We start from the raw sequence: 25,832 nt of genomic DNA, 5'->3' as shown, positions 1-25,832 counted from the left end.
AGCTGAGACAGGAGGGCCACACAGAGAAAGGAAAAAAAGAGCACAAGTAAGTCACAGCAAGAAAACAACTACAATAACTTAAGAATAACATTTCAAACAACGGTCAAGAATATTAGGTTTGAGAAAAGAAAAATGACCAAGAATGCATCCTTATAAAACACTGGTTAAAGAAGTTAGCCAATGATTGATAAGGGAAGAAAAATAAGCTGATAATTTAGACCGGACATTGACAAACTGACAGACCAAACCCAGGACTGCCAAACTGGACTGGAAAACATCCTACCCACTCACTTCTACTCACACACAGTGGCAGAATTAAGCAGAAAGTACTTGAGGTAGAGGTGGATACTATGCAGTCTTTTGTATTAAAAGTTTATCCACCCCAATTTAGAGACCGTATGCTCCTAAAATACTATGCAGTCCTCAGTAGAAAAAAAAAAATTTACCAGCTGGGCATGGTGGTGAATGTTTTTAGTTCCAAACACTGAAGACAGAGGCAGATAGACCTCTGAGTGCAAGGCCAGCCTGCTCTACAGAGTAGTTCTAGGACAGCCAGGGCTACATAGAAAACCCCTGTCTCAAAAACCAAAAAAGAAAAGATTTACCTACCCCAAATTAAAGAACTCAAAGGAAAAAAAAGCAACATGTTTAAATATAAAGACTATCATTCACTGCATTGTATCTGCAATACAATATGCCTCATGTAAATACTTGCTGATATTATGTATGTTAAGGGTAGAAACATAATAATCAACCATTATACTCTGGCCAAGAGAGAGAAAAAGAAGAGCTATTGATCAACACTGTCACTTGCATTAAAACTTCTAATAAATGCAAATTTTTGTTAGTTATTTAAATAATTAGTAATACAAGCCAGACTGTGAACAGCATTTATAAGCACAGTAACATGTACTAACTGAGTGAATCTGATGCCAAAAGCAAACCACTAATTATTCCTAAGTATTCTGTCTTTCTTCTTTGTAGTGAGAATTTCCTGGGCATATGGCCAGTGAGCTAGGATCCCTGGCAACTAAATATACCCTGTGATTAAGTTATAGCCAGAAGGATGGGAAGTTTAAAGTGCAGTTTTCATAAGGAACCATCTTGTCTTTCATTTCCTCTTTCTTTGCTAGCAGAACCCTGAGTGCTATAGAGCCAGGCCCATCCAAGCATATAAGAAGAAAGGAATTGACAAACTTAAAAGACAGAGGAACAAGGCTCCTAGGTAACGTAAAGCAATGCTGCTAAACTTTGGATTGTCATAGAAGGAAGTCATCCTTTCTGAGCCACCATATTTGGATTCTCTGTCATGATCATTTTGATGGCACAGATGGCACTGGCACACTATAGCCTGACCTGGACTTAAGGGAGAAAAATACTAAAGAAGAAAAAAATACACCCAAGAGAATTATAATGATTAGATACTTGCAAACCAGACAAGTGAGAAGTACAAGTTAAAAGTATATTTTAAATATTGATAAAAGATTAAAAGAGAACACAACAGTCTTTAAATATTTTGAGGATATTTGTCCCCCAAAGAGTGCTGAAAAGCTCAGTCTTACTGTGGTGTTGCTAGCATATGGTGGAACTTAGTGGGAAATAATTAGGACACTGGGCATCACCTCAGTAAGAGAGCACCAGTCACAGAAGGTTGACACATAGAACACAAAACATTCCTAAGAAACTGAAAAATGAGCTGGTATCTCTCCTGAACCCATCTGCCACATGGTCACCGACTGTACTCTCCCAGAATGGAGCCAAATGTATGCCAGTGACAGGCCCTTGAATCCCCAGAACAATGAACTATAAATCCCTTATCTTTATAATGTACCTGGCCTTTACTAGTTTGTGACAGAAACAGAAAACAGACTAAGAATTTTAAAGAAGTAGATTTATATATCCTTGAACAAAGAATAAGAATTATAAAAAATTATATAAAATTATAAAAAACCCAAACCATTCATCATTTACTATAAATTTATATTATGCCAGGACTGTCCTCAACACAGAAACAGCAAACCAAACCTATTCCTGACTCCTTAAAGCTTATAGTCTAGTGGGGAAAGACATCTAAAACATTTCATTGTAAACTGTGAGGTCTTCAAAATAGAAAATGGGACTATGATACAGAGTATAAAAAATGTCCTTTAAAGCAACATTAAGCTAAAATCTGAGAACAAGTTTAAAGTGGGAGAAAAATCTAAGAACTATTATATTAGCACTAGCTCTGGGTTTGAGACCAGCCTGGTCTACAGAGTGAGTTCAAGGGCAGTCAGGGAAACACAGAGAAACCCTGTCTCAAATGAATGAATGAATAAATGAATGAGAGAGAGAAGAAGAGGAGGAGGAGGAAGAGGAGGGGAGGGAGGGAGGGATTGAGGGAGGGAAGGAAAGAAGGTAGGAAGGAAGGAAGGAAGGAAGGGAGGGAGGAAGGAAGGAAGGAAAAAGAAACGAAACCCATTTTGGTTTAAATAAAGAGGAAGCCTCCCAAGTCTTTCAGAGTGGTGGTCTTTTTTTTTTTTTTTTTTTTTTTTGGTTCTTTTTTTCGGAGCTGGGGATCGAACCCAGGGCCTTGCCAGAGTGGTGGTCTTAATATATGTTCAGACTGGCCTCAAACTCTAGAGCTCAAGAGATCTTACCTCAACATTCCACGTGTCTTCACAGTAAGCCATATTTGTCTCTGTCAGTTTTTAAGGCAGGGTCTCATGTAACCCAAAATGTCCTGGAACTCATACTATGTAGTTGAAAATGACCTTGAACTTCTGGTCCTCCTGCCTCCACCTCCCTAGTACTGAGATTACAGGGTATACCACCATATCTGGTTTACATTGTGCTGGCATCCAACCCAGAGTACTTTTATTTGTTTAATGTTCAGAGAAACAGGGAAAAAAGACCAATTATTAGGATTCTATAAAAGTCCAAGTAGGTGCCTAGCAAATGCAAGGCCCTGGGTTCGGACCTCAACTCCGAAAAAAAGAAAAAAAAAAAAAAAGTCCAAGTAGGAAATTGCTCAAAGGCAGTGAACTGATTTTAAAAGGGGTAGGAAGAAAATATATATATGGAAGGTATCAAGATGATTAAACTAGCAGGGCTTAGAGAAACACTGGATCTGACAGGAAACAAGAAAATGTATCAAGAATTACTACCAACTTGTATCCTTTACAATTAGAAAATATTATTCATTCTCTTTTCTGGAAGAGGAGTTTGGGTAGGAAGGTGGTATCTGTTTTGGACACCATGAATTTGAAGCATGGAACAGGAGTAAAGACCCCAAGGATGTTCAGTTCTAAATTCCCAGAATCTATTAATGTTACCTTATCAAAAAGAAGGACTGTGCAAGTATGAATAAATAAGGATACCAAGATGGATTATACAATTAGACACCAAAGTAATTCCACACTTCTCTGTCTCTCTTCCACAGCTAAGCTACAAGTCTGAAAAGAGAGATGTAACATATTCTAAGTCCCTGGCAAAATGTAATGAATGGTTCTTAGCAATAGAAATTAAAAGCCCCAGAGTAAAAACACTGATAGTTAGAGCTTTACTCACAACACTGTGGATTCCTTATTGAGTCACAAACTGGTAAATCCCACCAATGTGACTACAGGGTTTTTGACCAGTTTTATGGTAACTCCTGTTTAAATATGAACAGAACCACCAGATTACTTTTGAAGAAAATCTATAACATAAATAAAACACTAAGACAAACAAAATTTGTAGAGACAAAACATAAAAGAAAATCTGATTAACTTAATTAAAATAATTTCACCCATGACAGAGTAACAAAATTATTTTAAAAGCAACAGCAAACAAGAATGAAACTTCCAATTCAACCCATTTTAGCTAAAATTCATCTACAGCAGAAAAAGGAAACAGCAGAACAAAAAGAAAAATAGGTAATTTAAAAAAAAAAAAACGAAAAAAATCGAGGACCAACCTGAGCACAAGAGATTAAAAATAACCACAGCATATAATAAATAGACCTCTAAAAGGAAATTAAGGCCAAAAGGTTGTTCCAAGGGTAAAGGCATTTGTCACCAGGCCTAATGGGTTGAGTTCAATGCCCAGAACCCACTCAAGTAGAAGGAAAAAAAATTCTTTTAAGTTGTCCTTTGACCTACACATGTGCATGCTATGTATATGTGTATGCATATAACCACTGTAATAAAAATAAGATTAAAAATTTAAGTAAATTAGACCACCACCACTTGGGAGAACTGACATATAAAAAGATTTTTTGAAGAAAAAGGAGAAGAGGAAGAGGAATAATAAAAAATGAGAGAAGGAAATAGCAAAGAGTTAAAGCTAGAAATATAACTCAGTGGTAGAACACTTGTCTAACATGCCTAAGAGTCTGGATTCAATCCCCAGAAAAGAAGAAAAAGAAAAAGAAAAACAGAAGAGGAAGGAAGGAAGGGAGGGAAGGAGGGAAGGGAGAGGGAGAGAGAAAGACAAGAGGTAAATGAGTGGGAAGATAAGGAAGGGGAAAGAAGAGTAAGAAAAAAAGAAATAGAAAATGTACTCAAAGAATATATATTTCCATATAGAAAAGGCAGAGGGGAAATTTTCTTGAACAAAACACCAATGGCTTATGCTCTAAGATCAAGAATTGACAAATGGGACCTCATAAAACTGCAAAGCTTATGTAAGGCAAAGGACACTGTCATTAAGACAGCAACCAACAGATTGGGGAAAAAAATCTTTACCAATCTTACATCTGATAGAGGGCTAATATCCAAAATATACAAAAAGAAGGAAAAAAATCCCAAGAAGTTAGACTCCAGAGAGCCAAATAACCCTATTAAAAAATGGGGTACAGAGCTAAACAAAGAATCCTCAGTTGAGGAATATCAAATGGCTGAGAAGTATGTAAAGAAAAGTTCAGCAACCTTAGTCATCAGGAAAATGCAAATCAAAACAACCCTGAGATTCCACCTCGCACCAGTCAGAATGGCTAAGATCAAAAACCCAGGTGACAGCAGATGCTGGCGAGGATGTGGAGAAAGAGGAACACTCCTCCATTGTTGGTGGGATTGTAAGCTGGCACAACCAGCTTCTAATCAGTCTGGAGGTTCCTCAGAAAATTGGACATTGCACTACCTGAGGACCCAGCTATACCTCTCCTGGGCATATACCCAAAAGATGCTCCAACATACAACAAAGATACATGCTCCACTATGTTCATAGCAGCCTTATTTATAATAGCCAGAAGCTGGAAAGAACCCAGATGTCCTTCAACAGAGGAATGGATACAGAAAATGTGGTACATCTACACAATGGAATACTACTCAGCTATCAAAAACAATGACTTCATGAAATTCATAGGCAAATGGATGGAACTAGAAAATATCATCCTGAGTGAGGTAACCCAACCACAGAAAATCACACATGATATGCACTCACTGAGAAGTGGATATTAGCCCAAAAGCTCGAATTACCCAAGATACAAAATCCACAGACCACATGAAGCTCAAGAAGAAGGACAGCCAAAGTGCAGATGCTTCAGTCCTTAAAAGGGGGAACAAAAATATTCACAGGAGGAGATATGGAGACAAAGTTTGGAGCAGAGACTGAAGGAATGGTCATTCAGAGCCTGCCCTACCTGGGGATCCTCGACATTCCTCTACACTGGGGAGGTCTAGCCTTGGCAGGACCAAGGGCCTCTCCCATTGGTGCCATATATATATATATATATATATATATATATATATATGTGTGTGTGTATGTGTATATATATATATATATATACATACATACATACACACACACACACACACACACACACACACACACACACAGCCACCAAACCTACACAATATTGATGAAGCTAAGAAGTGCATGCTGACTGGAACTGGACATAGCCATCTCCTGAGAGACACAGCCAGAGCATGTCAAATATAGAGGTGAATAACAGTAGCAAACCACTGAATTGAGAACGGGATCCCCTTTGGAGAAGTTAGAAAAGGATTGAAGGAGCTGAAGGGGCTTGCAACCCCATAAGAACGACAATACCAACCAACCAGAGCTCCCAGGGATTAAACCACTCCCCAAAGAGTACACATGACAGACCCATAGTTCCAGCTGCATATGTAGCAGAGGATGGCTTTGTTGGGCACCAATGGGAGAGATCCTTAGTCCTGCCAAGGCTAGACCCCCCAGTGTAGGGGAATGTCAAGGAAGGGGGGAAGGGAGTTGGGCAGAGGGAACACCCTTAAAAAGGGGGAGGGGATGGGATAGGGGGCTTATGTCCGGGGAAACTGTAAAAGGGAATAACATTTGAAATGTAAATAAAGAATATCCAATAAGAAAGAAAGAAAGAAAGAAAGAAAGAAAGAAAGAAAGAAAGAAAGAAAGAAAGAAAGAAAAGGCAGAGAGAACAGAGTTCAACTGCACTGATAAAGTTGCCTTTCCTGGGCTTCATGATATGAATCTAAATACTTATAACTTATACTTCTTTATACGCTTGATACATTCATAGTAACTTTTACTTTTTTTTTTTCTTTTTTCTTTTTTTCAGAGCTGGGGACCGAACCCAGGGCCTTGCGCTAGCTAGGCAAGCGCTCTACCGCTGAGCTAAATCCCCAACCCCCATAGTAATTTTTTAAAGAGACCTTATCTCAAAGCATATTATCCTTAATATTCTCTATTTTTATAATAAAGAAATATTGAAAATGTCCAAAGATAGAGGGAGTGGTAGGGAGAAAGGCACACAAAAAGGGATCAGAAATGACAACATTGTGTTCCTCAACAGAAACTTTTAAGTTTAAAAAGACATTGGAACAATACCTTTACAGATTGAAGAAAATTACCTAATCTAGAACTGCGGACCTATCTGAACCACCAACCAAATGGAACCATAGAGCAAAGACTTCCTACATATGAGCCATGAATCCATTAAGCCATTAATAACAGTTGTGAATTTTTAGAAAAAAAAAGTAGAACTATCAGGATATATATATAGATAGACATTTACACCAATAATTATAACACAACAATATTATAAAATAGCAAATGCCTGAGAACAAGAGAATTGTAATTTCCAATACCCAATACCCTCAACACATAGGGTAACAATCAATGATCTAGTTTTGTTCATCAACATAATTCTCATACATCACTGTTGAACCAAAACTAGAATCCTAAAGAATAACACATGAGATAAAGTAGTTGTCTTAGTTTGGGTTTTATTGCTGTGACAAGAAACTATAACCAAGTTTCAGAGGTTCAATCCATTATTATCATGGCAGGAAGCATGGCAGTATACAAGCAGACATGGTGCTAGAAGAAGTCAAGAGTACTACATCCTGATCCAAAGGCAACCAGGAGAGACTCTCCTCTTCCTCTATAGGCAACCAGGAGGAAGGTCTCTTCCACACTGGGTGGAGCTTAAACATGAGGAGCCCTCAAAGCCACCTATATAAAGACACACTTCCTCCAACATGGCCACACCTGCTCCAACAAGGCCACACCTCCTTAATACTGCCACTTTCCATGGGCCAAGCATATTCAAACCATCACAGTAGAACATGTCATTTTATTTTCACGCTGTTGGTGAATGCTCTGTTTCTCTCTTGCCTAACATGACATGGGGCAAGAGACTCTAACCAGAATCTAGACCTCCAAGCATATTTCCTATTTAAATTAAGGTGATAATATCAAATGTAGGCCTTCTGTTTAAAGAAACAGGAATTACCAGAGGCTTCTTCCCCTGAATGGCTAAAGAAAACACAAAGTCCAGCTCCTAGAACCAGAGTGATAGTCATGAGGAACTAAACATGAGTCAGACAAAAGTCACTAGGGTAACTCAGGAGGGTAACTACCAGTATAAACATGTTTCTGAGGTGATAGACATTGGGCTATCTACAAGATTAAAAATAGACCATGAGGGTTTGGGGATTTAGCTCAGTGGTAGAGCGCTTGCCTAGCAAGCTCAAGACCCTGGGTTCGGTCCCCAGTTCCAAAAAAAAAAGAAAAAAGAAAAAAAATAGACCATGAAAAGTGCACTTTGAACACCTACATCCATCTTCCTCTCCTTCCACAGTACATCAGGGTTGCTAGCCTCTCTGGTACTAGAACCCAAACATAATTGGAGTCTCTCAAGATATACATCATAGTAAAGTATGTAATTGAAAAAATTATAAACAATAATTCAAGACAAAGATTTGTTTTAGAATAAAAAGAAAAACTTGTCTTTTAAAGGACATATACAAAGCAGCAATTCATGTATATAATCTCTCCCCTTTTATTTTTAAAATGGAGGAGGCAAAGGTTGGAGAAGTAAGGGTGGCTTATTATTACTGAAAACCCTAAGCAAATGGGTAGCTTCTGTTTATGATTGTGGAAAAATCTTTGGAAATGAACAGTGATGATTATATAACATTATGAATGTAATTAATTCCACAGAAGCACAGTCTTTAATGGTCAAGATGGTAAGCTTATTTTATGTATATTTTAAAACAACAGGGGCTCATGATATGGTGAGCTAATCAGTGCTTGTCTAACATGCATGAAAGCCTATGCTCAACTCCCAGCACTGCATACACTAGGACTGGTGGCACTGCATATAGTACTAACATTCAAAAAGTAGACAGGAGGGTTATAAGTCCAACTACATAGCGAGTTAGAATCCAGTCCGGAAAGCATAAGACCCTGGCTGAGAGTCAGAATCTAGAACACAAATAGACAATGTAGTTAATGCAGTATCTTCTCTAAGAGACCAAGAAGGGATGAGGGATTGGAAAGATGACTTGGTCCATAAAGTTTTTGCTACACAAGTTTGAGTACCAGACTTTAGATCCCCACAACCCTATAAATTCAGTGCTGGGGAGGAGGAGACAACTGAATCCTTAGAGCTCACTGGCTGGCCAGTCTAGTTAAATTAGTGAGCTCCTAGGTTTAGTGAGAGATCTTGCCTCAAAAAGTAGATGAGGACTAACTGAGGAAGACATGATATTGACTTCTGCCTATACACACATGTATACACACACACACACACACACACACAGGAGGAGGAGGGAGGAAGAAAAGGAGCTGGGGAGAGGAAGAGGGAAAACACTCTTATAGGCAAATAAGCTTACTTTTCCTAAGCAATGCTTCCAAGTTTTCATAAAACCTTATAAAGAAATAGTCCCAAATGGCTGGTTACCTCAAAGGGGATTTCTAAATAATTTTGTACTGTATAGATGTTAGACAAGATTATGTCTCAGTTTACGATGTTATGAAAATCTAAGACTATACTACATATCAAATGAAAAGAACTACAGTAGTAATAGATAGCATGCAATGTAAAACAATGCCTCTTACAATTTCCCTGATTACAGGAACTGAGTCATTTGGGGCATGTATCTTAGACTTAACTTCAGATTTAATGAACAGGAAGCTACAAAAAATCTGAGATAATGCCATGCATTTTCAATGAAAGCAATAAACAAGCTGAGTTCTATCATTTCCTAAAGTATATTACAGCACAGTGGGTGGAGGAAAAACATGTCAGCTGTATTACAAGGAGGTAAGCAAAGAGCAGAGGAGAACAAGTAAAACTGCCAGGAAAGCAGAAGACAATGGCGTCAGGGAAAACTTGCCTTAGTAATATTAGGAGAGAAAACAGTATGGAATTAATCACACTTAGCATGCACTCAAAGCCTGTTTCATCTGTAATAGTCTCCAAACATTAAGCAACAATCTCTCAATGTACACACTGCTCTATGTCAACACACATATGGTTCTTTAGGTTACGAACTCAACATTGCAGTTATCCTATATCATTTCTGAGAGTTAAGTACCACTGTGTATCCAATACACACAACTTCTAAAACCACCCGTTAATACTCAGAACAACACCACGCTTGAAATGTATCATCGTACTGGAAACCCTGCATATGAGGTATGGACTGTTCCACAGAACTTGTACTCCAGGAAAAAGCCTATTTAAGCTGATTGTTTAAAAAACAGAAAAGAAAAAGCAAGCCAGCAATCTTCCTAACCTTGTGACCTATGAGTAGAAAACATTCTTTAAAACATCTCGTGGAAAAGCACTGAGTGGGTCAAAGTGAGTTTATTACAAGCTGTACCAAGAACTACAGAAAACAATCAAACCTGCTATGTATGTTCGCTTATTTTCTAAAGGCAGCAACTTCAAATATTTATTTTTCTCTTTTACACAATGTACTAGTGCCTAGAGTTCCTCAAGGGTTTAGCTATTTCCCAATTATATACTATTCTACTAATTCCGCTCTTCATCACAACTATCAATATTACAAAAACATCAATATAGTAATGAAAGGTTGAAGAGCATTATCCTAACACATGACAGGAAATAATTTTTTTATTCTGTAAAACAAGACATTAAAGTTGGATAGTCCAATCCTACAGAATATTATTATATTCAGATATTTCTATTACAAAAGTAACAGTTACCACCCAAATAAAGTTTTGTATGTATGCTTTTACTCAGGCCAGATGGAAAACATGTCTCACTACAACTTTGAAAATATGCCCTTCAATGAAATTTCCAATCCTAAGAACAGAAATTCTTTGAGAAAAAAAAACAAAAACAAAAACAGAACTTAAAATATGAACATTTGCCCTGTGGCACATATACAACCGTCATTCTTCTTCGTGCATACCCTTCCATCTCAGTGATGCTTACAACAATTGCCATTTTAACATTACTATACTGATAGTTTGTTACTGTTTTCACATGGAAGTCATATATAATCTATAAACCTGTGACCTCCTAGTGTCATCAACACTACCTAGGAATGTTAGAAATGCAGGCTATATGAGGAGAGAGAGAGAGAGCTCAGAGGTTAAGAGCACTGGCTGCTCCTTCAAAAGACCTAGGATCCATTCCCAGCACCCATAAAGCAGCACAAACCAACTATAGTTTCAGTTTCAGAGCATGTGACACCCTCTGATGGTCTCTGCAAACACCAGGCAAATGTATGGTGCACAGACACATGTTCAGGCCAAGTTCAATACGTATTAGGATATAATAAGATTATCGGTTGCATTATATGCACATAATAGTTTTCTAAGCCCCAAGCCCTAGAGTTTTGTACCATTCAGAGAAAGGAAAAACCAATTTCTTGTTAAGGATCTTCAATTAGTCTTGGGAAGGTGACAAAGTATTATGACCAAAATACTGTCACCTAGTAGGATACAAGGACTTAAAGATGACGTCCTTTTTCCTAAAGCCTGTAATCCATAAAAAGATTCGAGCTTTTATCAGTTCCTCTGTTACCATAGGGCTACAATAACATAGGGCACTAAAGATGGAGGATTTTACTGTAGAATGTAATAATTCAGCCTAAAATATTTCAAGAGCTGTCCCCGCCAGCGGGGACCCAGTTATTCAGGGTCCCGAAGAGGCTTTCTACCTGTGGGCCAAAATGGGGGTGAAGAAAAGAAGGAGACCAAGCAAAAGTTCTGTTGTCAAGGTCTCGTTTATTGGGATGAACGTTACAGCTTTTAAGGCTTTCAGGTAGGGGGAGTGACCTTTGTGAAACACAGAGGAGGGGGAGGTGCAGATATAGGTAGTGATAGCTGGAGGCAAAGAGGTCAGGCGGTAGAAGATGAGGTCAGGCGGTGGAGACACCGGGTGTTGATTCAGGAGGTAACAGGTATCTGCTAAGGGAGCTGAGGCATCCCTTGAATGTTATCTTCCTGTGCCGTAAATTCATGGGAGAGGCTTTCATTCAACAATCTTAAGACTTATGGCAGTCATCTTAGGGGTGAATATCTGTGGCCAAACAGCCCAAAGTCACCTAGCCACTTTGAGCCATGCAGTCAAAAAGCCGCTAGGCCCAAATCTAATACGGCTCCGTGCAAAGAGCTTTCAGATATCCAATACTATAGTTATAATTTATAACTAATTAAAAAGATCACAAATCATATTGATTCCCAAAATATATACAGATAAAAATTTTTAAGAAAAAAAAAGGCATTTCTATGTTGAACATAGAAATTTCTTCATTAACTGACATAGAGATTTAGACAAACATTCAAACTTTTTGGTCAAAAGTGGTAACTTAGCCAATGACCAATTAAAAATTAGAAATAAATATTCCTACAGAATTATAAAAACATCTTATTGTCTTAATACATGCATGGTCTTTTAGAAATTCAAATTCACAAAGCTGTCCTTTAGCAGTCAGTCCTAGGAGCTAAGTAAGCAAACAATGATCTGCTTGATGTTCCAACCGACACAATGAACTGACCTCCTGAAAACATATTTAATGATTATAAAATGTTAAGGGGGGGGGGGGGTTGGGGATTTAGCTCAGTGGTAGAGTGCCTGCCTAGCAAGCGCAAGGCCCTGGGTTTGGTCCCCAGCTCCAAAAAAAAGAAAAAGAAAAAAAAATGTTAAGGGGGTGTGGGGGCTGGAGAGATGGCTCAGTGGTTAAGAGCACTGACTGCTCTTCCAGAGGTCCTGAGTTCAATTCCCAGCAACCACATGGTGGCTCATAACCATCTGTAACAGGATCCCATGCCTTCTTCTGGTGTGTCTAAAGACAGTTACAGTGTACTCACATGCATTAAATAAGTAAAATCTTAAAAAAAAAAAAAAAGGAAGAAAAGAAAAACAGCCTATACATGGATCCTAGCTTGACCTAATATAGTAACTAAAAAATATAAAAGTAATAGAAACTCTCACTTTTCTTACATGAAACAAGCCTACAGTTTACTTCATGAGTTGAAGTTCCCAAGGGAGAAAAAAAGAGGTATTTGAGGTTAGGTTAAAGATTCTAAAAGGCTAATTAACTGGTAAGAATTCTGTGATTGTGGCAATCTGGAATGCTGGAGTTCCCAAACCACCTTGGGATAGCTTTAGCCTACTTAATAACCATTTATAACCACCTGTTTAACCTGCTATCCTTACCACTCATCAGACACACCCTGCCTAGAATGTGCTTTCCATATTGGCAGCCCTCTCCTGCTAGAGGACAAATTCTAAAGCAGTGCTTACTGAATCATCATGTGCACATAATAATCATCCCAGGAACCTGCAGACGTCCAGATTCTGATTTGGAAGATCTCAGGAAAAGCAAGAACAAACATTTGTAGCACACACTGTGGTGCTACCAAAAACACTCAAGCATTTTGATAGCAAGGTTCTAAAGAAAAGCTACAATTTACAATACTTAAGATCAACTACCACCACCATCACCGCAGTGTTTTGCAAAGCACTGGTCTTTATGATGTTTCCAATTAAATTCCTAACTTGTAAGCCTAATACTTTTCCATCTTTATCTTACTTGATCCATCACTTGCTGTGTAATTTTTTACTTATTCACTTTGCATCCCATTGCTATACCCCCTCCTGGAACCCCACACATAGTCCCTCCCCCAACCCCTTCCTCTCCTCCTCTGAGAGGGTAGAGAACTCCCTTGGTATCCCCCAACCCTGGCACATCAAGTCCATGCAGGGCTAGAACTTCTTCTCCCACTGAGGCCAGACAAGACAGCTGAGTTAGGGGGAACAGATTCCACAGACAGGCTACAGCTTTAGGAATAGCCCCCACTCCAGTTGTTCAGAACCCATATGAAGACAGAGCTGCACATCCGCTACATAGTGCCGGGTGCCTAGGTCCAGCCCATGTATGTTCTTTGGTTGGTGGTTCAGTCTCTCAGAGTCCCCAAGGGTCCAGGTTAATTGTTGGTCTTCCTGTGGAGTTCCTATCCCCTTTGAGGCCCTCAATCCTTCCCCCAACTCTTCCATAAGACTCCCCAAGCTCTGTCCAATGTTTGGCTGTGGGTGTCTGCATCTGAGTCAGGTGCTGGGTAGAGCCTCTCAGAGGACAGCCATGCTGGGCTTCTGTCTGCAAGCATAATGTGTAATTTTTTTTTAAGATTTTTTTGTGTGTTTGAATGTATCTGCACATGTGTGATATGCATGTCTGTATGTGCACAAAGGCTGTAGGAGGACATCAGATCGATAAGCTGGAGCTGCAAGTGTTTGCAAGACACCCCCCCCCCGCGCCGATAGTTAATGGGTGACAGGATCCAAACTTCAGGCCTCATGACTGCACAGCTGGCTATATTATATTTTTATCATCCCATTACTGTTAAAATCTAGGAAACACATCCTTGTCTGCCTTCCGTTTTGGGTATCTTCCCAAATTCTCACACTTACAAGCAGGTACACTACACCTCTTCTCGATTCTACAATATCTCTATTTTGCTTATGTGTTAATTAACCCAAAACCTGCATTTCCCAATCTTAGATCCATATATTCAGCTACTAAAAGATCTTTTCTAAAAATAAGCTTAAATATACACCTCCAATTCAAATCTCTAGCAGCCAGGGCCTGCTGGCTCCCCAAAAGAGCAGCTGTCCAGTACACAGTCCTGGTTCAATCTCTAGCACTGAAGACAGAGTGGGAGTTACAACTCCCCAGCTCCGAAAAAAAGGAAAAAAAAAAAAAAAAAAAAACTGGACCTCTTTCACTAAACCCAGTTAGCCTACACCTAATTTCTCAAATCTCATTCTTTTCTCCAAAACTGTTATCAGTTTGGATATGGCACTTTTCTGATCTAGTTACTATAGTAACCTAATCAGTTTTCTTGTTTCCAAATTCATTTTCTCCCACATTTTTATTCTCTACCTTACCATTTCATCTTTAATTTACTGGTACTCCCCCTATGAAAAGCAACTAGTAATTCCCCATCACCCTTTAGAAAAAGTGTTTCAGCATATCATTTAGTTTTTCATACCCTTGACTAACCCTCAGCCTTATTCTCTCTCCCTCCTCTCACTCTAACCACTCTTAGCAACCAATGTACCGTTGCTTCACCACGCTATTCGCAGCTACCCGAATGTGACACATTCTCAAGACTGTATATTTTTCATAGGCTAAAATTACTTTTGTTTAACAATGACCAATACCAAGTGTGATGACTTGCTTATGCTTGGCCTAGGGAGTGGCACTATTATTAGAAGGTGTGGCCCTGTTGGAGTTAGGTGTGTCACTGTGGGCACAGGCTCTAAGACCCTCATCCTAGCTGGTTGGAAGCCAGTATTCTGCTAGCAGCCTTCAGATGAAGATGTAGAACTCTCAGCAGATCCTGCATCATGTCTGCCTGGACACTGCCATGTTCCCACCTTGATGATAATGGACCGAACCTCTGAACCTGTAAGCGAGCTCCAATTAAATGCTGTCCTTATAAGACTTGCTGCCTTGGTCATGGTGTCTGTTCACAGCAGTAAAACCCTAACTAAGACACCAAGTTAAGTACTGATCTGCTTTTAAGAGCCTCCTTAAGCATAACATGCTTTAAAATGCCTTCTAATCACCAAACCCTGATCCCTCAACAATAGGGTTTTTCCCTGTGCACACGTCTATTCTTCTTAAACTGCCACCTTACTCACCTCTCTACTAGGCTAAATTCATCAGTTAGTCCTTTTAAAAACTGAGTGTGCAGTACCTGGTAGGTGCTCAGTAGAAGCTGAAACCTGTCTTGAAATGCAGTCATGAACAATTATTATGGCTACATGTCAATCTATGAACAAAACAATTTTTTCAAAAGTGCCCAATATTTACTTGACTTTATAGCTTGACACAAGTTCCTAAGCCCACAGAACACAGATTTCCAAAATATCCCATGTGTTCACTTAATTCCCAGCATCTAAGCATATTTGTTTTAAAAACATAAAAAGTAAAACTTCTCCTACTTTACACTGAAATACAATTTTAGCTTCATAACCACAACTTTAGACAAACGGAAGCAGCAATCTCTTTCCCAGCGGTAACATTAAGTAGTCAGATGGCCTCGGCTTCTATCCTGACTCTTCTACTTACTGACTGTATGACTGGATAACAGAGACACATTGCTTACCTACCTCCTGGTTGTTCAAATACTCTTGATATGAACATTTCTACAAGCCATAAACAAATGTGAACGAACGTGTTTAGCTTCCATCTTCACATCCATCAAAGATTTTACAGATGCAAATGGCAAGGTTCATGGGTTAATCAAAGCTTGAGTTACTGGAGCACAGTCACAACAGACCCAGGCTTCAATCCTCTTACACCGCTAAAATAATAAGGTCTAACTCCATAATAATCTAACATATTCCTTAAGGCACTTATTTTATAAACCACAAAGTAAATCTCAAGGTAAGTTGTTGGTACAGTCATTTAAATATCAGCTCCATTTAAAAAATTAATTGGAAGACAAAAATCAGCAGGGAATACCATTTTGAGATGTCTAACTTGTCGGAGTATTGTCTGTTGACATACAAACTCAATCTATAGAAAAAGTCACCTTTACAAAACTTATCTCCCCCCCCAGATTTCTGGCTTATTTTTTAGATACACTTGCTGGTCTGTCAAATAGAAAATTTCATTTCTCTAATCTAAAAAAGTGATGGAACATGTAAATCCCACTCTCAGCGATACCTTCATTAACTATAGACTTAGAGTTGTTTTCTTGTCTCTTTTTTAGTATTTATCAAAGTAGGATTCTTTAACTTTCAAAGGGAAAAACTCCTTAAAAAAAGAAAAAGAAAGGACAATCTACTACAAATGTCAGTACTTTGGTACCTGATTGCAGTAACAAGGCCAAAATCCAAGACGAAGCCCTTTATTGCACATGGAGTTCCAACATCTTGGGCAGATTCATCTTGCGACCTCTCCAGATTAGCTGCTCCTGCTCTCTCTACTGCAGAGAGAACTTCAATTAGAGAAATTCTGAAGTCCATAAATCAAAATTGGATACTCCCCTCATTGGAGGCAAGGATGGTAAGAGTAACTAAAAAATCAAGTTAGAGGAGGGTTCAGGTGAGGCTAAGCAGCTTGAACCCTCTCTAATGGAAGCAGCTGAGAGTCGGAGTATGTAACTTCATTTACCTCAAAAATGTAAGGGAGAGAATGGCAGTAAGTCACTATAAAACCTGAAAAGGCACATTATATAAATCTTTAAAAAGTGAAATAGTCTCCACTAAATTTGAACTGCAATGTCTACAGCATAAACCTAGCACTGCCCATTCATATTCACAGTCTGAGGAAAGCAAAGGAAGAAACAAAAACAAAAACATTTAAAAACCTTCAGATTCCTCGTTGTTCTTTTTAATGCTCTACAATCATTCCACTGAAAAGAACAATTGGCTAAAAACTGGTTAGAAAGGAACGTTTCCCTGCTGACTTAAGCCTAACTGCCCAAGCAAGGCTTCAATCAGAAAACGTCTTGACCTACAACAGTGCACAAGCAAAAGGAGCAGAGGCAATGGCGGTCTCTCCAGTCACAAGCCACACCAATGGGATGTATTTCTGGGATAGACTGCCAACAAGTTACTGAAAGAACTTAAGCAAAGCCTGGTATGTAAATAAGCCAACACCCTTCCGTTTTCTATTTTAGTATCAGTCTTCACTAATGTTACCCTGAGGCTACTGTGTCTAAATCATATACTCTACACTATAGTACTACCCGAAATATAAAGCCTGAATTCATTTTCAAGCTTATTTCCATAAACTCATAATGATGTATAAAGCATGTCTTCAAGCAAGTACAAGTCCTACACCAAAGATCCCACCAGTTAGAAATTACAATTTAAAGAAAAGACTGTGTGAAGTACTTTTATTATGAGGAATTTTTATAGTGTGTGCAGGTGTGTTATACAACACAAAACTGTTGCGATACTGTATTTACTATCCAATTAACAATAATTTTACCTTACCTGAGTATGAAAATTTGAAATGGTGGTTGTTTCAATATCTTTCTTGCCCAAAATTTCCATTTTCACTGGAGTGTTGGGAAAATTAAAAGCAAAGTAGTCCAGGAAGTCTGGGAGATAAGCAGCCGCTCCATGCACTATTGCTAAAGCATAGTATGCAGCATTTTTCTCATTTTCACTGAATGTCAAAGCAAGAAACTCCTCAGAAAATCTCTCCATCTCCATTGGAGACAAAAATGAGAGTTCGTCCATGTATGCATGAAGGACAAGAGCACCACCATTGGACTGGTGTTCTTCATGAATAAAGTTGCTAAATTTAGTACCTGTTTTTAAGAAATTTCTGCGAATAGAATGTTCTTGGTGCGTTGTAAAAGGTGTCTGTACTCCCTGGGGCACCCGATATTCTTGCATGCCCAAATTTAATCTGCACAGCTGTTCATCCTTCAAATACCTGAAGGACTCCTTATTAACTCCTGAAGTGCTATTTAGCTGTCCTTGGGTGAGAATTTCTTTGCTGATGCGGGTCAGGCCAGCACAGACGGTTTGTACTTCCTTATTGTACATTTTAAGGCGTCTTCCTCTCATGTCTTCTCGGTGTTTCTTTTTCTTTTTCTTCTTTATTTTCTTCAAGACAAAATCATCAGCTCTCTGGGTTTTACCATTTTCATCTGCTGTTTCTGGCCACAATAATTAAAAATAAGTTAGTTGCTAGGACCAGTGTCAATATACATGTGTCTTAAGGTATTTGATCTAAAATTAAAAACCCTCTCCTTAATTTCTGAGAATGTTATTACATCTTTTATCATTAGAAATAAAAGACACAAAAATCTTAAAATATAGTAATATTCTGAGTTAAAGATTATACTATAAAGCAAAAAACAAAAAACCTGGTAATGAGCTATTGGTGGAACTACAGCTAAATAGTACATAACACTTACTTAATAAGTGCAAGGCCATGGACAACACACACACCAGTGACACACACAGAAGCACAGAGGACACATTTCACATGACTTGTAATAAAGATAAAAGACGGAAATAGTGTGTGCTTCACCATATGAAGCATTTGTTTGGCTACTCAGATAAAATCTGAATTCAAGTTTGGTGTTTCACATTTTCCTGTCCGTCTATTAATTATTATAGTACATACAGTTGAGCCAAAGACAAATTAAGCCATAAAACAGTATTTTACCTATCAAATGGGCTTTAAAAGCGATGTTGTCTTGCAGTGGTAGGATAGGGAAAGAGGCAACTAAACTATAAGACACAGACTGATAGCCACTCCCACTTTCCCCGCAGCTCACTTTCCTTTCACCTGGCTACCTACTCTCCACAATTGTTCTTGTTCCTCCCAATCTTTTTTCCCTTTCTGTCTTGTTACATTTTTGTCACCCCTTTTTCCTGCTGTGTCTCTTAAACGTGGTCATTACTTTTCTTCAGGAAAGTCCAAGACCTTACAATAATATCCTTTTGGGCCTGGCGTGGTAGCACACAACTGTACTGTGTCTGGGAAACTAACAAAAGATGAAGAACTAGAAGTTAGTCGGGGCTCTAAGGCAAGACTGTCTCAAAAAAGGCCCTGAAATAGAAGCCTTTTTCTTCTTCTCATGGGAAAAAGTAAAAGAAAGGCAACACAAACAGCAAGATATCAAAAAGAAATCACAGAGCAAACCCCAGCAAATGGGGACAAGTTATTTGCTGAGGTAATTTACTCTGCACCAGGCTCTGCAAAAAGCACTCTCCATACAGCATTTCACCCAACATCCGATCTGAGGAAGGCACTCTCTACACTGTTTTATGGAGGAGCAAAGCAAAATATAGAGTGCCAATGATCACAGGCTGATAACTAGAAAATCTTTAGACCCCAAAATCTTAATCCTTATTTTAAAAAGAAACTGATAAATTTTTCACAAATGACAATTTGGTGATATGTACCACAAGCCTTGAATATACGTACAAACTCCAGATCCAGAAAAAACAATTCTAAGTCAACTTTTTTTTTTTAGATAACTTTATCTAAGAAATAACTGGAAGAAAGATCTACAAAGATAGTCATGACAATATCTTTTAAAAGAAAGAAAAATCCTCTAAACTTTACAATATGGAAGTTAAATTCTGATAGCTACATACTACATGCATATATTACCAAGCCATTATAAATAACAGAGTAGAGAAACTGACATAAAAATCATGTTATAAAACGCTCATACTGTCACTCTCCTAGAAACCCTGCACCATAGCTTCCCCATCTAACAGAGTATGCAGTGAAAATAGCCTAATGCTGCACTTCCCACCATAGCACCTCCCATTCCCGAGTACATGCTTAACTTTCCACCCTTCTTCTAGACTGAAAGTAATATGAGGTCAAGAGTATATACTACCTTTTATTCCAGAGCACTTAACATAGGCTTATTCTGATACCTTTTTTGAATACCTTTTCTGAATTCGCTTGAATTCATTACAAACATACACACCATGTGCTAGGTGCACTCTGGACATTAGCTGCAGTGTTGACCACAGCACAGACACAATTTTGTCTCTCCTGTGTCATATAATCTAGCTGGAGAAGATCAAGCAGCCACAGTACTACCAGGCAGTAGATGGTGAACAAAGGCCATTTTGGATATTGGGGAATCTCTTTTGAGAGGTGAAATTTAGAATGATTCTAAATAATAAAAGACCTGGGTATTTGAAGAGCTAGGAGTGAATTTCTAAAGAGATTCACTTCAAAAGATCTAAAGTTGGGGACAATCTGCTTTAACTATGTATGGGCTGTATGCACAAATACAGAAAAATATCTGGAGGCATGTACGCTAAGGTATTACTGATAGTTATCAATGGTAGCAGGATTATAAATGTCTATTTCTTCTGCCTATATATACTTTCCAATTTTCTATAATAAACAAATTAAAGTTATAATTTCAAAACTGACTCAAGTTTTAAACAGTTCGCATGAATTGACAATTGCAGTATAGAAAGACATCTTTTATTTAGTAGTAGGGAAATAGACCTGTCCAAAAACACAGAAAATCTTTGAGATTAAATAACAATTATAGTCCTACCCTTCAAACTTAGCCTAGCATTTACTATACAGAATTTATCTACCAAGCAATACTATTTCCAACATAAGTAATTCAGTTAACATAGATACCTAGTTATAAAGAACTTATTTGGCGGGGTTGGGGATTTAGCTCAGTGGTAGAGCACTTGCCTAGCAAGCGCAAGGCCCTGGGTTCCGTCCCCAGCTCCAAGAAAAAAGGAAAAAAAAAAAAAAACAAAAAACAAACTTATTTGACATAACACAAAAATATGAATTAGTATAAAGATTTTATATAAAACCATTCCAAATGATCATATACTACAATTACAAAAATCTAAATAAAATATTTTAAAATGCAAGTCTTTAAAGCATCTGAGCAATATACAATGTGTTTAATACAACTTGCTTTAAAACAACAACCAGGCATGGACATCACCCTTGTGATCTCTATACTCAAGAGGTCCAAGCAGAGGAAGTCAGAATGAGAAATGGCATTTAAAAAAAAAAAAGAATGGATGGGGACTTCATTTACAAGCATCATTTATAATGTAACTATATAACATATATAAAATCAGATTACTTATACTGGCAACTAAAAATATAGAACTATATCATAATTAAAACACTCAAGTCATTTATATTTACCAAATAAAACTAATCTAAATACTTTTCCTAATAAATCAGTAATTTAGGCAATTTTTCTAAGGAACAAACGTCATTAAATATAAAGGTTAAACAAACTCAAAAATATTTCTTATTACCCCCCTACTAAATCCTTTAGAAATTTCAAGGGGAAGGGGAGAATATCTCTAAAAATATGAAATTTTAAATTTCAGAAATCTTCAAAAGAGGTGTGCAAAAAAAGAATTATAACCTAGATCTACCACTGAAATTAGCACTGAGAAGGAAGTGCCTTGACTGTTACTTTCTACATTACTATTTGCCTATCAGTGGCATTCTATATGGCCAAGTCTCTGTCAGTTTTAGCCCAAAACACTTATAGGAAAACTAAAATAGTGTAACAGTCTCAAAAAAAAAAAAAAAAAAAGGAAGGAAGGAAATGAAATGGACTTTAATTGTAATCTCACAAATTTTAATCTATCTACTAGCTAATCCTGTTTTTGAAATGTTAACTCTTTTTCTCAGGCTGGGATACCAAAAGCTTGCCTTTCTTTGTCTATAGATGAGACCATTCATCTCCTACTTGCTAATGAGTCTCTATGAACAAACAAATTGTGTTATTAAACTGCAGTGGTGGCAGCTAGCTGGTGGCCTAAGCATCCATCTGCTGTTGGTTATTACAAGTCAGCCACTGTTGCTCTATGAAAAAATGCCAATCACCTTGCTCTGAGTAAAAAACATTATTCAAAAGTTAATGTCTACAAAAGGGGGAGGGGCAATGAAATGCCTAAAGGCTTCATGATCTTTCCACTCCTGGTACAATAGTTTACTTTCCCCACAGAAAATGCATTCAGGAAGTCTCTTCTGAGTTTTTTCTCCATAATGTAAGAGTTAAAACTTACTATCCTCAGTTTCATGTTGGTCTTTATTAGTATTGTTTTTGTGCATATGTGCATGGGACATTGACCTTAGAAACAAACTGCTGACTCTCTTCAAAGGTCATCACAACTACACTTAGAATACATGGAAAAAGTCCTCGAATTAGCTATCATCTATTATCAACTAGCCTAATTTACTTCATATCACACTAGTCTTGTTTTCACTAAAGCAAAAAATAGCATGAGGAGTAGGATGTACCCCACTGGGAGAGTGCTTGTCTAGCATTCAAAGTTCTGGGTTCAGTTCTGGTACCATCATGTGCACATGCACATGTGTGCAAGCACACAAATATGCATGCATGCACTTGAACTATATCTTAGGAAATATGGTACCTTCAATTCCTAAACATGGTAGAAAAGCAAAAGCAAGCAATCATTCATACTTAAACAAGTACTAAAGCATCCTAAACTTTTTTCTTTCTGCTTTGGAGATAGGGCTTTGCTGGGTTTTTTTTTTTGTTTTTTTGTTTTTTTGTTTTTTTGTTTTTTTTTTTTTTCCGGAGCTGGGGACCGAACCCAGGGCCTTGCGCTTCCAAGGCAAGCGCTCTACCACTAAGCTAAATCCCCAACCCCCGGCTTTGCTGGTTTTTATACTGAAGATCCTCTTACCTCAGTCTCCCAAAAGTAATGGAGGAATAAATTATTTTTGCTTCTCCTGTGGGTAGTTAACAGTTTTATAAAAAACCTGATATAAATGGAAAACCAAAAAGGTGCTCCTTTTGAAGCCAAGTTTTTGGGAGTCACTATTTTTAACATTGTACACTCATACTCTCTATGTTTTAAAAAAAAAAAAGCGAGTTAGGTGGAAACCCTGTTCTACCTCTTCCTAAAACTGCACTTTTTTTTTCATTATAGGAGTTTTCCTGAAAAAGGTTCTATTTACCCTGAACTGGCCTTGAACCTATCAGGTGGCTCAGGCTGGCCTTGAATTTATGATCCTCTTGCCTTTGCTTGATGGATGCTACCCTTACAGAGTTACAGGGACACATTCAACCTTAAACATGTTGTGTTCTGTTTTGTTTGCGACACAAACTTCCCATATACCCCATAAACAATCTCCATGCCAAACTCACAGCACACAGTTGCTTCCACTGAACACACCACACGGACATGCCTTCATCACTTAGCAGTCGCAGTCTAAATTATGGTTCACTCTTGGTACTGTACATTCTTGTTTGAACAAATATAAGTGATATGGGCTCACCATTACAATATTATATAGGGAAGTTTAATGGCCCTAAATTCCTGTGATCTGACTATCTGAAGTGCTCCCCTTCCTAATTACTAGCAACCACTGACGTTTATTACTGTCTACATGGCTTTTTCTTTTTCAGTGTTACATAACTGGAATCTCACAGTATATAGCCCTCTTAGACTGTTTTTCTTATTGCACTACTAATGTACTTAAGGTTACTCTATTACTTTTCAGAACTCAGTAGTTTGTTTTTAGAGCTGTATAATATTCCATTGGGGATGCACCACAGTTTGTCCATTTATCTACTGAAGAACAACTAAGTTGTTTCCAATTTTTGGCAATTAAGAATAAGGCTGCTACAAATTTCTATGCAGATGTTTCCAAATCCTTTGGGTAAATAAAAAATAGTATGTAAACTGCCACATCACAGAATATGTTCAGCTTCTTAAACACTGCCAAATTGTCTTCTGAAGAAGCGTTACCATTTTGCACTGCCACAATAAATAAGGTAGCCTAGCCTTTTGCAAAACAGTACTTCCTTACCTCAGGGCTTCTGAGTGATAAGATGAGGGAAGGGAGACAAGAATATTTCCCTATAAAAATGTACAGAAGAAATGAAAAATGCATGTAAAGTATTTGGCATAATCCTAGAATATAACAATATTAATGAGCAGTCACGATGAGATAGTCATTTCAGTCTAACCTGTGAAACATAGTGGGGAGAGGGGCACTTTGTTTCTGTTTTGTGTTAGGGTATTGTGCTATACTTACCCAATGGTGGAAATCTACAGACAGAATGTGCCATGTAGGAGTAGGCAGTAGCTCTATTGGTGAAGTACTTGTTATACAAAGTATGAGGACCTGAGTTAGTTCAGCCCCCAACCTAAAAAAAAAAGCCAACTGTAGTGGCAGTGCTTGGAATCCCAACAATGGGGAGAATCCCTGGAGCTCAATACAGAAACTGTCTCAAACACAAAGCAGAAGGTTCATGAAGAATGAATGACTCCAGAGATAGACCTCTGGCCTCCACAAGCATACCAACAAAAGCATGAACACACACACACACACACACACACACACACACACACAGTGCAAGCTGAAGCTAGGTATTTATGTTCCCCCTTAATCCAGAGTTCCAGAAGGAATGAAGATAGAATATGTGGGGTCAAAGCTAGCCTAAAGTATAGCACAATACCCTAACACAAAACAGAAACAAAGTGCCCCTCTCCCCACTATGTTTCACAGGTTAGACTGAAATGACTATCTCATCGTGACTGCTCATTAGTCTCTGGACAAACTCAGAAATTCCCTTAAGCCTTTATTTTCTTACCTTAAAATACTAACACCAGTGTTTATTGTAAGAGTTATTACTACGATTAAACAAAGGAATAAATCTTTCATCACAGGTCTGACACACAGGTCTTTATCTTATTGTAAACATAATTAATAAAAGGGTTGGATAACACGCCTTAAAATATTTGTCAACAACTCTGGAATATCAAATTAAAACTAGAAATTACTGGCCCAGAGTAAGAAATAGTGTATCACAGTAAAAATAAAGAGGGAGAAAACTGACTCACTAGATGTCTATTAGGACCTTACTCATTATCCCGTTTTAATCCAACAATTCAGTTCAGTAGACAGATCTTTTTTCCCGTTAGGTCACAAAGCTAGCAGCTAACAGTTAAGATTCAGACTCATCTAACTCCAAAACTCAGATTCCTCCACTACAGTACAGTCCACTTCCTTCCCCTCTGTCTCTTCTAAGCCTCTCTCCCTAATACTCTAGTAAATTATTATCTAAGATTATCCAGTTACAATTAATGGACTTCAGATTCTAGCCTATATGAGTTTCCAGTAAAGAAAAGTATTATTGTATTCACAAACATAGTGCCCTTTTACAAACTGGGTGATCACAAAGATGGCCTTATGTTATATGAAAGTTTTCATGCCTTATGGACAAGAAATTTTTCCTTTTGGGTGGATAGGTAAAAAGAGTTTCTGAAATTTCTGATAAATGAAATTAACTCTTAATATAATCACAATAATTTTCCATTCCTACCACAAAAATCAATCAAGTGTTTCTATCAATATCTTTCTGTTTTCTAAGATAGGGCCCTACTACAGCTAGCGATCCTCAGCCTCCCAAATACTGTGATCTCACAAATGTGTCATCACACCCAGTATCTTTTGTGTATCACAAAACACTGCCACATGATAGCAGTTAGGAAGGGGTCAAAGGTAAACAGAAAAACTGACTATGAAGATTCACATAAGAGCAATCCTCTAAATTTAATGACAATGGAGGTAAGAGCTAGGCAAGGATCTTCTGATTCTTCCCTTATTACCAACAACTGAAAGGAA

The 25,832-nt window shown here is 37.9% G+C and overlaps 1 protein-coding gene across 3 annotated transcripts in view; it reads right to left on the bottom strand.

The window, feature by feature from the left end:
* The window catches only part of Rsbn1 (round spermatid basic protein 1), a 54,085-nt gene that overhangs the window by 21,547 nt on the left and 6,706 nt on the right, over window positions 1-25,832 (bottom strand). For 2 of the 3 annotated variants that reach the window (XM_006233082.5, NM_001191710.1), the window contains exon 2: window positions 17,678-18,351. In XM_006233082.5, the coding sequence (XP_006233144.1) occupies window positions 17,678-18,351 (674 nt within the window). Of the gene's footprint in view, window positions 1-16,544; window positions 16,663-17,677; window positions 18,352-25,832 lie in introns of those variants that run through there. The other variant, XM_039102412.2, reaches the window with a different exon arrangement.

This window comes from Rattus norvegicus, chromosome 2, assembly GCF_036323735.1.
Source record: "Rattus norvegicus strain BN/NHsdMcwi chromosome 2, GRCr8, whole genome shotgun sequence".
NCBI lineage: Eukaryota > Metazoa > Chordata > Mammalia > Rodentia > Muridae > Rattus > Rattus norvegicus.
Note: the sequence above shows the minus strand (reverse complement) of the source record. Positions and strands in the feature narration are given on the sequence as shown.